The 13,336-nt window shown below is 32.2% G+C and overlaps 1 protein-coding gene across 1 annotated transcript in view; it reads right to left on the bottom strand.

Annotated features, from left to right (window-relative positions):
- LRP1B (LDL receptor related protein 1B) overlaps positions 1-13,336 on the bottom strand; it is a 1,940,511-nt gene that overhangs the window by 247,036 nt on the left and 1,680,139 nt on the right. Inside the window, exons 59-61 of the mRNA XM_023259298.2 lie at positions 11,631-11,716; positions 5,493-5,615; positions 3,061-3,242 (exon numbers count right to left, since the gene is read on the bottom strand). Coding sequence (XP_023115066.2) covers positions 3,061-3,242; positions 5,493-5,615; positions 11,631-11,716 — 391 coding nt within the window. The remainder of the gene's footprint in view (positions 1-3,060; positions 3,243-5,492; positions 5,616-11,630; positions 11,717-13,336) is intronic.

Raw genomic sequence — 13,336 nt, forward strand, 5'->3', positions numbered from 1 at the left:
CTGCATCACTGGCTAATTCTTACTCCACTAGTTTTATCCAGGAAGGTTCTCTGATTCCAATTGAGATAAAAACATTTTCTATTCCCCCCCCCCCATTTTTATAAACTTAAAAAAAACGCATTGTATTAGAATTATTTATTTACCTACCCACTGAACCGTGAAACACCTGGAGATAGCACTGTGCCTTTTATTTTTATACTCCTACCTAGAGCACTGCCAGATGTACACTAAATGTTAAAGAAATCTGAGTTGAATAAATGAATGGGTACATTAATTTTCTGTTAACTAGTCATATCACACATTCACTTTATTTTCTATCATAATGGTCTTTTGCTATGTGATTACCTGAAATAACATGTTAATCATCCAAAAAGATATAATAATGCTCAGTATGGCTTTAATATTATATTTTCTATTGCACTTTAAAATGTGTATATGTGTGTATATTTTTTTCTGCATAAACAACTCTTATAAATATTGATGTAAATAATATTAATTGCCCCAAACTTATGATAGATTAAAACAGTAATTCTCAAACTAAACCAGACAACAGAATGATTAGGATAATTGGATCTCAGCTGAATTTCAATATAATAACCAGGAAGATGATTGATCTGTCTACTTGTATCTTCTTTACCATTCTTATTTAGTAACTACCATATCCAAATTGATATTGTGACCATTGGGATACTATTATTTAAAATATATAATATTTATTTATTTTTGACAGACAGAGAGAGAGAGAGAGAGAGAGCGAGAGCGAGCAGGAATGGGGGAGGGGCAGAAAGAGAGGAAGACACAGAATCCAAAGCAGGCTCCAGGCTTTGAGGTGTCAGCACAGAGCCCGACACAGGGCTTGAATTCACAGACCTCACGATTATGAGTTACTTCATTACATTAGTCCAGTGATCTTTACTCTCCTGTAAACAAATCCTTGCCTTATTCCTCACTAAATATCAGGACAGAAATCACATTTCTCCAGGAAACAGGGGCCAGTAGTATTGGCAAATTCAAAACATGCATAAATTGCAATGTTATTCTGATGTGGAAAGGTACAAGGGGATTTTTATTACATAATATTACAATATAAGTTGATATATTTTGAAGCAGAATTACACAATATTTTAGACAGTTATGGAAACTTCACCCTGAAGCTAGTCTCATAAAAACTAAAATCCAAGTTGTCCTATTGTCTCACTCTGGGGAATGAGAAAAACAGAATGAACAAAAAGGTGTCATTAAATTTTACGTATTAAAATAGGTAGCTTTAATTGTTTCATAAGAAGATGCCATTTTTATCTGTTTCTTTTTGTTATAATGTGGCATATCCATATCATAATAAAATATTATCCAAAATTGAAATCAATGGAGTCTTTCATAACATTTACAATAATTTAGTACTTCACCGTTTTAACTGACACTTTTGATGGATGGGTTTATGTTAACGACAACTTAAGGCTGCTTTTGGTTTACAAGGTAATAATACCTGTAACTGGGAGAAATAAAACTTAAAGCTAGACTCAGCTATGTTCACTAGGCTAGGACAGTTTTTGTTTTATAACAAGTAAATTCCACAAAACTATTATGACCTACAGGTAATGTTTGTTTAATATGAAGCATCCTAAAGAGTATGAAAGGAAAAACTAAGTCAGCCATACTGATTTTGAAGAAAAAGGTAATGTTTTGAACATGCTAAAATAAATATCTTCTGATAAAATATTGAAGGAATTAAAGTATTCACATTCTTATGAATGAATGATGATAATAGTCAAACTTATTACATCTGGTCATTATTTCCTGAAACATATTAAAAACAGACTCTCTTGTGACTCTGTTTCGATTAAAATAGAATTGACATTCTTTTGAATTTTCTGTTGCTATGGTAAAGAAAATACTTTAAAAGTTAAAAAGTGGTACATAATTATACAGCAAAAAGTTAAAAGTTGCACATTACCTTGGAAACAGAAGAGTATCTACAGTACAAGGCTTCTCCTATTAGGTACTGCTTCTACCCAAAGTGTTTAAACTTAAGATATAAAATATACTTTGATATGATCACATTGCCAAATATGAATATAAAGGACCAAAAAACTTAGATACAACCTATTAGCAAGAAGCAATGTCTAATTGTTGAATATGGTATGATACAAGCAGTGATTTCATGAAAGTATTAAGTGAAATTAATTTATATAGCAGAAAATTTAGAGCACTACAGTTATAATACTTGTTACTGCGAATGTGTCCTATTTTTAAAAATAAAATTTTCTCTACATTTGCTATTTTAACAGTCATGTTGAGTAGGTTGAACTTCTACAGAGATCATTTTGGAGTATATAATCACTCTAAATTATAGTGCAAAAAAAGAAAAAAAAAGGAAAGGCATGCCTTCTCTAACTACCAAAAAAACATAATTAAAAGTGAATGATAATGGTCATAATCCATAAAACTTTAGCAGGCATACACCTAACTTTGACACCTAAGCTCTGACACCTTAATGTGTGTTCATCCCTCACCTGGAATCTCCAGCCTGCTGGCTGTAATCCTTACAATGACTTGTTCTCCTTTCTCACAATGAAATGCAACTGACACACAGCTCCAGTATGAATCGTTCTCAGTATTTCCACTATACTATCCTTTTTTGAGTGCACAGATAATGCACCTGGTTACTTATTATCCATGGATACTACTTATGTGTCTTGCCCTAAAGTGGTACAGGAATTACATCATCCATATTTGGACTACCACAGTCGTTGCCTTTGCTCCAACACTTAAAGGCAATAAATTCGAGGAATCTGTATGTTTTAATTTCTGATATATTTAGATTAGTTAGAAAAATAGTTGTTTAAAACTTTTAAAAATACCTGCTGTTAAATCTCATCATTTCAAATGTTTTTCTTTCTCACTGTGAGAGTCACATTTCTATTTTTGACTTCTCAGTAAGAATGTCTACACACTACATTTTATATTGGTTTTCATGTTAAAACCTACAGAATGAGATTTACCACACTGAATGTAACCCACAGTTTCAATCTTTAATTTAAGATTCTCAATGTTACAAACCCAGCTCGAGGATCTAAAGACAGGTCCCTGGGGAACTTCAGCTTTTTGCTAACGAGTATAGTAGGGTACAAGCCATTGAGCTTGGATACTTCAATGATCCTTTTTTCTGTGTCAGACCAATAGAGGTTTTTTCCAATCCAATCGACAGCAAGTGCGTTGGGAACAGCTGTGTTATGCACTACCTAACAAAATAAGAATTTAAAAGGTTAACAATGTAAATACCTACAATAAGCACCGAGTAATTGCTTCTTGATTTTTACAGAGATTATAGAATTCTATTTAAACATTAGAAACGGAATTTAGATAAGCATAAGACATAGAACAAATTTACCCTAATAAAATTACTTGTTTGTGATGTGAGAAATTACCTAATATGTAATCAGTCCCTGAAAATTACATATGGATTTAAGAAGTAAACACCAAAATAAAAAACTGTTGGACAGTTGCAGAGTTGCACATTTTTGTTATACTTGTCTTCTAAAAATTAGGGGAAAAACTTCTATCACATACAGATACACACACACAGAATTATTGATATTATTAACCTTTAACAGATTTTGGGAGATACCAATAGCATTCTCCACTCTCCCAACTGGTTATGCTCTATTGAAATTATCTACAACAAGACAGAAAATGTACATTTGAGAACATACACTATTTTAACCTGACCAAAGGAAGTAAAATTCATACGACTGCTGTGCTTGATTCTAACCCATTACAATATCAACTATAATAAGAATATAAGCTTTGTATGTACAAATATGATGCATATAAAATAACCCAAGATTCTTGGTCTATATGATTACTATTTCTGAGTCCTCAGTTTTTTCAGGATTCTGTGAAATGAGAAACTGAAAGTTGGGGCTGTACAGAAGTGAATGGTCATATAATTAGAGGAAATAAACAATAATGAAAGTTTATACTTATCGTTTCACTAGTGTTATCAATAGTGAAGATATCTAAATCTAGACCTAAATCTAGATCTAGATCTTTTATGTCTTGCCCTAAAGTGGTACAGGAATTATATCATCCATATTTGGACTACCACAGTCGTTGCCTTTGCTCCAACACTTAAAGGCAATAAATTCAAGAAATCTGTATGTTTTTAATTTCTGATATAGATATAGATATAGATATGTACTCATATACATATGACAACATAGTCATTTTCAGCAACCAATGGTATCTATCTACTGTATTGAATTGCAAGACATCTTTTCTTCTTTCTCCCATATTCCAATTTTATAAATATGGCATGGCTGAAAATTTACATTGTCATCCATGAATTAGTGAATTAGAAAATCACTAATAAGAAAATCAGTGAATTAGTAATCCCAATAGGAAAAAAAAGATTCATTTGTTACCCTATATTATGACATTATTTAAAGTAGAAATAGGCTAGTGGTGGCAAGATATTAGTTAATCCTTTAAAATATTAAAGTATATTCAAAACATATAAAGGTAATTAAAATTTTAAATGTCTTATAAAAATATGATCAAGCTTGGGTAATGTTATTTTTATAGTTTTTATATACATTTTCAAAGAATTAAAAAAGAAAAATCCATTTCCTTATCTATGTCACATACTGATATTTATAAACTATCAGTTTATACATAAATACATAAATAAAGTTTATACATAAACACAATCATTACAAATCACCTGAGCCCAACCTAATGGTTGCTCTGGCACTGCATATACACATTTTAAGATTTTATTAATATTTTTGGAATTTATTGCTCCCAATAAAATTTGTGTATGATATTATAGATGGTTACAAAAAAGTTAAGGCAATTGATGGGTTCTATAACACTTGAATTGAAGTGTCTTTATAATATATTTTACTGCATATATACAGTGCAAATAATTTCATTTTAAAACTCAATATAACACAGAAAAGGAGCCAAGTAGCTCATATCTAGAATGTGATATGTATTTAATTATGATACTGTCTAATCAGAACATTCATGATTTTATAAAAATGCATTCAATTATTTCCAATATAGGAGGTTAATTTTAATAGTGCTGTAATTTCAATCTACAGTCTAGTAATTAATGTTTTTAATCATAAATTCTCAGACTCAACTTTCCCCTTTTATATAAGTCAATACAATTGAAACTCAGGCACTAATCATTCAAGCCAAAAGCATCCCTCACATCTTCTAGGGCTGTGAATAAGGTTCTGAATGTTATTTAGTCAATTTTATTTTTATCTTATTGCAAGTAACAGTGTTATAATGAAACATACGGATTAAAAAGCCTCATATTTCACATTTAAAGTATGTATCAACTTGCACTGTACAAATGTGAAATTCAAACCAACCTAATGCATTTTATGATTTGTATCATTACCATCAAATAACAATTTTCTATTCAAGTCAGCTATACCAATAAAATATTCAATAATCCCATCATTGTAACATCTAGTTACCTTAATATCACTTCCATTTAAACACATTCTATTTATGCGGCTGCCATTGGGTCGGCTAGAATCAATCCAATAGATGAATTCTTCTCTGTAATCAAAGTCTATAGCAATAACATTGTTTAATCCCTAAAAATAAAAAAGGATATGTTTGAACAATAGTTAATAGAAATTATTTTTAAATGTCTTAGGAGTTCGTAAGAATCAATCTCTTTGAACTTAGATAGTTATAGTTATGACAATGAATAGCATTTGTGACCAATTCTTTTTAAAAGCATCTTATCTTTACATTTCTCTATACCACACATTTAAGATGTTGTAAAATTTATTTGAAAATATTTTCCAAGTAGGTCAAAATTTTGGAATGCTTATAAAGTTTAGCCCCTGTTGTGGGTAAACAAACAAATATATATATATATATATATATATATATATATATATATATATATATATATATATATATATAGTAAAGTGAAAGACTCTCACTTTAGTTTAATGTTAAATAGATATGAATTTAATGTCATTATTGTCTGTTCTGTAGAGTAACCAGAAAAGAGCATACACCTAAATTTGCAACAGAAGATCACAGAAGATTTAAGATGAGCTTCAGATAGTCATCTGATGAAAGTCAGAAAAGAAGGTTTAGAAACCAATTTTTCCAAAATATTTTTTGTCAACAACATAAATTAGCTGCCTTGTTGTTGTTGTTGTTGGTGGTGGTGGTGGTGTGGTTGTGGTTGTTGGGTTTTTTTCTTCTTGAGACCCTCTAGCCAACATAGTGCCATATTAGAATTTAAAAGTTATAACCTTAGGTGAATATTTGACCAAAGAGGAATTGAGTAGCCAACATGTTTTTATCCTACATGGATATACGAGGATATGCCTGCCTTCAGACTCTTGGTTATGCATTTTTTTAGCAAGTAACAAAACACGAATTCAACTGATGGATTTCTGGATGCCCCAGTTTTTTGGTTTGATAGTTGTGCCTTTTGACTGATTTAACAATTGTACATCAGGATCTGGGAATCTTCTTAGGTGCTGAATAATTCAAACAATTCCTGGGGGGTTAATTTAATTCTGACCTTTTGTTAAGGCTCATATATTACTACCCTGATGGACTAACAAAACTTGGATCAGGATTTCCATTGTGTTAAGTCATTTTAAGGCTTGGATAGTCTATTAATTTATAAATATTATATATTAAAAATATATGATGGAGGGGAAGTGGGTGGGGGATGGGCTAAACGAGTGATGGATATTAAGGAGGGCACCTGTGTTGAGCACTGTGTATACACAAGTGATAAATCACTAAATTCTACCCCCAAAATCAAAATTATGCTATATGTTAACTAGCTAGAATTTAATAAAAAAATGAAAAAAAATGACACTATAGACACTTGGCAAAGCCCTAAGAGATCATTGCCATATCTTTATATCTGTTGTAAAATTATATGTATATATTTATCCTAAAATTGTGATTAAGTCTCAAATTGTTTTGGGGGTCATTTATGAGTAGCTGTAGTCCTATAGGTTAAGGAATAGCACCCTGAGGGAGATGCGCTGTTTGGTTTGGGGAGGAGGGAAAGGAAAGATGATAATTAGCACATCTGAATTCAGCTTCCAGATCGATTTCCCAAATTTAGAATTAGATAATGACACTGCATTAGATTTATATAGTCCTTCTTAAGACCCAGGCCCAGGCTACATTATTACTGTTCATAATTTTCTTTTTTTCCAATGATCTAAAAGACTAACGATGGCCTAGTTATAGAAGCAATTCAGAAAAGGTTCTGGCAAATGCTGATTTTTTTTTTCTTCTCACAGCAGGGCCAAAGTCTAGTGGTCATGGCATTAAAATCACAGGTTCACATCTTATGCTTAGCTATGTATTTGGCTTAACATGAGCAATCTCTTTCCTTTGCCCGAGATTATAAAGTTAATCTGAAATGGGCTAACTCCTTGGAAATTGCATTCCTTTGGCCATAAATAAGAGACAAAAGTAAACACAATTCTGTAAATTTCTCACTAAGCCCAGATGAATGAACACAAGTATACTTCTTCCTGACATTACTAATAAAAAATAACAACTATAACTGCTTAAAAAATTCAGTCACAGATTCAAAAGATTTGTTAAATATTAATTCACAAGCTAAAACTTGGAGGATTCCCCTTAATTAAATGCACTTCAGCATGCATATCTAGGAAGTTGTCCATGCAAAATCAAAGTTTTAAAATATAAATTGAGTATTGGGGCGCCTGAGTGGCTCAGTTGGTTGAGTGTCCAACTTTGGCTCAGGTCATGATCTCACAGTTTGTGAATTCCAGCCCCACGTCGGGCTCTATGCTGACAGCTCAGAGCCTGGAGCTTGCTTCGGGTACTGTGTCTCCCGCTCTCTCTGCTCCTCCCCTACTCGCACTCCGTATGTCTCTCTCTCTCAAAAATAAGTAAACATTAAAATAAAAATTAAAAAATAAAATAAAATATAAATTGAGTATAGCCCAAGTTCTGTAGAAAGTTTAATCAATGCACTTCAATAGAGTTTGTAATATCCTTTCTGTTCAAGTGTTTTTAACACCAGAGGAATATGGTAAGTGGGTTAGGGTTCTGTGATGGCCTGCAATTCAGATGGATGAATTGGAGTTTTACAGAGAAAAGGTAGACAGAATCTTGTCACTAACTTCAGGAAAGATTTACCCAGTCATGGCAGAATTATCCTATTCCTTTTTTTACAATAATCAATTTATATAATGAAAATTCAATTCCAAATTTAGCAATTCAACTATAATTAAATGAAAGCTATAAATGCAGAGGAATTGAAGCTCTGAATTCTGACACATCTATCTAAGCTGGTCATTTTTCTACAGCTTTACCCTTTAATCCCCACAGAAAACTTTGCAATTCTCTCTTCTCAGAATCATATGCAAGGAACATTAAAAAAGTCAAGGGCATGGGCAAACTAATGTCTAAACACTAAAGCCATTTCAGTGGTTTCAGAGCTGAAAATTGGTTTCATCAAAATCCTATTTGCTTCTTTCATTTCTATAGCTGAAGATCTGCACCCTTTGGTTCAAGATGATTAATTTAGGAAATTGTGTTTTGTTTCTCTACACAATTTTACTGGAATAAAAGCCACTGCAGAGATTGAAGTGGGTAGCATTGGAAAGCTACTTGATAAATGCACTTAAATTAATAAAATTAATATTTGATTAATGCATTTAATTTCTAACATCCATGTTATTAAAGTATAAGTACATTTTCTTTATGTATGTGGTGTATGGATTTAAATTATAGCCGGCCTACCTAAAACTACATATTAGAATACATAGGGTAAAAAAATCTACGACCTGTTAAAATTTTTCACTGTAAAGCTTCATGAGATTGTATGGACTACAACAAAGAGAATCAAATTCAAGATATTAGGGTAAATCGTTCTTCCTAATAACCTACACACACACACACACACACACACACACACACACACACACACAATCCTCTCACATTTAAGACAAGGATGTTTTTTCACTTATTTTGACTGAGAGAAAATATGGAGATATAATTACTTCCGTTTTCTACTTCATTCTGCACATGTAGACAGAAATCTCTGAGGAAAAAAAAATGTTTCTACTGCCTAGAACTCCTTGAAAATTTCTATAATGCTGTAATGAAATGCAGTTAAAAATATCTTCCCTGACAGAAATGATATATTCCAAACAGACTGCAGGCAAAACTGGATGTAAGGCTTGTCTCTAGTTTTTTGGGTATCTATTTCCTTACTCAGTGGTCACATTAATAAATGCTTTCAAAAGACAGATGTTCAGAGTCCTTATGAGCATCCTCATCTTTTTCACTCCCTTTTCATTTTCGTAAACACTACACTAAGAAAACTATCTGGAAGTCATCCCCACTTAGGTACTAGTGATTGGCAATGGTCAAAAAAGATACCACGAGGAAAAAAGTGCTATCTGAAAGTGTGCATTAAAGTGGTTTGGGTATATGAAATACTTAAATGATGCATACAGGAAAAAATCATTTTGCTCCATTAAGAACAATCTCTGATAACATATTAGCTATGAAAACAACAAAAGGGATACCAGCAGAAATGTCCTGAGTCACAGGATTGGAAAATAAAGCAAGGGGATGTCACTGAAGCTCTGTAATAGTCTTCCGTGAAGTCAATAAATATTGTTGCTATTTTAGTTATTAGTTCAACTGAGCTTATAAACAGACTGCCCTAAAGAGAGAACTTTTTCCTTTTATGATAGCAGAGTCTAAAAGGAAGAAATGGTAAACAAATATACAAAAACAACCTAGTAAAAAGAAAATAAGCCTGTTCCTTTTGCAGGGGCCATACAAGGACTGGCACATCTAACTTGGAAGGTATAGAGAGGCTTAGAGGGGGTATGGAGACCGACTCCAAAAGAAAAAGATAATTTTCAACATTTGCTAATTTTGTTATAAGCTTAAAATTAGACTGCGTGGAAGAAAAGAATTAAGTTAAATAATATAGAAAAACATTTGGGCAGCAAACACTTTTCCATTTTAGCATAGTTATAAATACTAAAACTTTTTCTCTGGAATTATTTCTCTTATATTATTCATCTCTTAAAGAGATAGCTGTCTAATTCTTATATTTTAAGTAGATTTCTGTTTAGTCTCTATAAACAACATGGAAATATTTTTATATTTCCCAATCTCTGTAGGGTTCACCATTAGAGAGAGGCAGTGTGATACAGTGAATGTCGGTGGCACACTCCAATCTCAAGAACAAAAATCTAAACCTCACAGACATTCATGAATGAGGAGACATGTTGTAAGCACACAGGAGGTCTGAGGACTCCTGTAAATTGGAGAGCATGGCCTCTATATCAAAGTGTCAACTGCCATACAATTCGGATTGTGGACATGCAAGGATGTGAGCTCAGCATTGCTATATCTTTCTATTTATTTTCATAAGTAGCCAGAAATCTGGATTTTCACGTGAGATTTTCATTTTCAATCTGTGGCTTAGAGGAAAACTGGAAAATCTAACTGTCAGGAAAAGTCAATATCACAGTTTCTAATGAATATTTGTACTTAAAATGAGACTCACAAGAAAAATGATTGAAACTGACAAGAGCAGTAGAGGAACCCATCAATAGGTGGCAAAAATAGTTCAGGTATTCTTTATGTTGCTAAAAATCACCACATGAATGGCCTTCTTTGTCTATGCATAATGCTGGCTTAACCATACTACAAGAACAAGAAATATCCTTATTTTTGGCACACTTGTTGTAGACAGTGCTTTCACATATTTATGTCACTACTGTACAGTTTGGGGCAAAAAGACATTTACAACAGAACAGATACAAACTGAATCTTGCCAAAGAAGCTATTTCTCCTGACAACCAAAAATATGCTGTAACTAACTGCATGTGATTTGTCTAGTCCATGTAGTAATCATTGTAGTTGTAATGATTTGATTTTATGCTATTTCCACTGCAGACTGGGAGAAATAAAAAGTTGAGGTGAGCAATTCACAGTTTTCTATACTATCATCAAATGGAAACCATAACTTTCATCTTAAATAACATATATAAATAAACCCTAACAATAGGACTCAAACGTCAAAACAGATCAACTCAGATTCTCTTGAAGTGGACAGGTTGAGGATAAAGATGGTAGAACCAAAACATATGCCTTACAACCTTTAAATCATGGCTCGACTACAATTATACTTTCACCCCCTTACTAATTCTAAATTTGAAAGGCTAGAGATCGTCAGTCCTGTTTTATTTCTTAGTTCTGTGAATTAAACCTTAAAATTCTGGAAAAGGTATTAATTTTTAAAATTCCAAGGGGGAAACATGAAATACCTTAAAAGATAATTTTATGCTTTCTCTAATCTAGCGATGCTTGAGACAGTTTTTCCCTTCCATTAATTCTATCTTATATTTTTTACATTCTTAGATATGGTGTGATGTTACGTGTTTGGAACACCCCCTTGACAATTCAAGCAGAATAAAATTTAGCGTAATCTCCTATACAAACATACATGTGTCCATGAGCAAGTGCTTCATAAATTCTAATTGTGAGATATTTCTACAGTTCTAATGCATATCTGGAGTACCCATATTAAATATGAAATCATCATGAGAATGTCCTACCTGTTTTAAGAGTGTGTAGTTGGAGCCATCAGTGCTAATTTTCCTTATTTCATGATGATCAGCAAGAATTAGAAAAGGTTCTTCATCTAAACACCAAGACAAAAAAAAAAAAAACAGAATTAGAATTTTATATGTATGGCTTTCAACTTCACTTAGTTTCAACTTTAAATTTCTACAAATTTAAATGTAGTGTTCTACAGTAGATTAATGGTTAAAAAATTCACACTGAATATCTCAATATCTCAATTTACAGTAAAATGAAAAAACAGCAGATACGCAGGTAGTATAGAAAATCTAGATAATTCTAAATGCATCCCTCTCTTTCCCTCAGTTTTTGTGAACAGCAGGTTATCTAATTTATTTGCAACTGGCGGAAAATATCTGGTGTCATAATCTGATTTTTTAAAATGAATTTTGGGAAAGAATAAGCTACACATATCTTAGAATACTACAGTACAGCTAAACATTCATATAATCAGAAAAATCTTTCTTGATAATCAAATAACCAGCTTATACTGTCAGAATGACTTTGGTGAAAATCAAGAGTATCACTGCCTATGCATATTTCTTTTATCTGCCTGGAGACTTCTCTTAAATAACTTCTGAATTCCAGGTTCTACAATTTTTGTTAATCAATTTCACCTTTCCTCATAATCCTGCTTTTTAATTCCTTTAATAATCTTTATTTCCTTCTTTTAGTTGTTCCAATATATTTTAGTATCTCATTTGTTCTAGAATCTAGGAAAAATAATAATAGGAATCTGACCATGCTCCAAATATAAACCTTTAAAGTGGTTTTCTTTTAGAATATTTTTGGAAACAAAATGGATTTTTAAAAATATTCAGAAAGTTTCGTACACAACATGTTTATTTGAATACATATTTGAATAATTTAAATTCAAATTGACCACATTCTTGATTGTTATAATCCTAGAGCAATTCAATTAAAGATTTGTTCAAACTCTTTATAAATAGCTTTGTTTCTAAGATGCAGTCATATGCTTAGTTGCCTTGTAAGCAAATTTAATGTCAGTAGAAACTACAAAAGAAAAAGAAAAAAGAAGAAGAAAAAAACAATGAAGAAGACAGTAGTCACTTTATGTAATTTAATATGGATTTTATTGGAAATCATTTACTGTTACAGAGTTATTGTCCTGTTTGTTTACTTTATATTAAAAACTACTACTTTCCTCTTCATATAATTTAGTTTCATAGTAAATATATAATTAATAGGGTAGTGTATTATTTTTTATCATACTTTATGTCAGGGATTAGAAATGTGTATCACAGGGGTGCCTGGGTGGCTATGTCGGTTGGGTGGCTGACTACAGCTCAGGTCATGATCTCATGGTCTGTGAGTTCGAGTCCCTCATTGGGCTCTGTGCTGACAGGTCAGAGCCTGGAGCCTGCTTCTGATTCTGTGTCTCCCTCTCTCTCTGCCCCTTCCAGGCTTGCTCTCTCTCTTTCTCAAAAATAATAAACATTAAAAAAAATTAAAAAAAAAAGAAATGTGTATCACACATGCCGGACATCTCCTTCTATAAGCAAGGATAAGATCCCCAATCAATCATTCAGTCTTTGTGTTGATGCTAAATTGAGACTCAGAACCCTACTCAAGAGAGTCAGTCTGAGGTTGAAGGCACCTTGTCATCCCTTGTCAACTATATGTATAAATATAAAATTAGTCAGTTATGGTCTACCTTTTT

This window comes from Felis catus, chromosome C1 (assembly GCF_018350175.1).
Source record: "Felis catus isolate Fca126 chromosome C1, F.catus_Fca126_mat1.0, whole genome shotgun sequence".
Classification (NCBI taxonomy): domain Eukaryota; kingdom Metazoa; phylum Chordata; class Mammalia; order Carnivora; family Felidae; genus Felis; species Felis catus.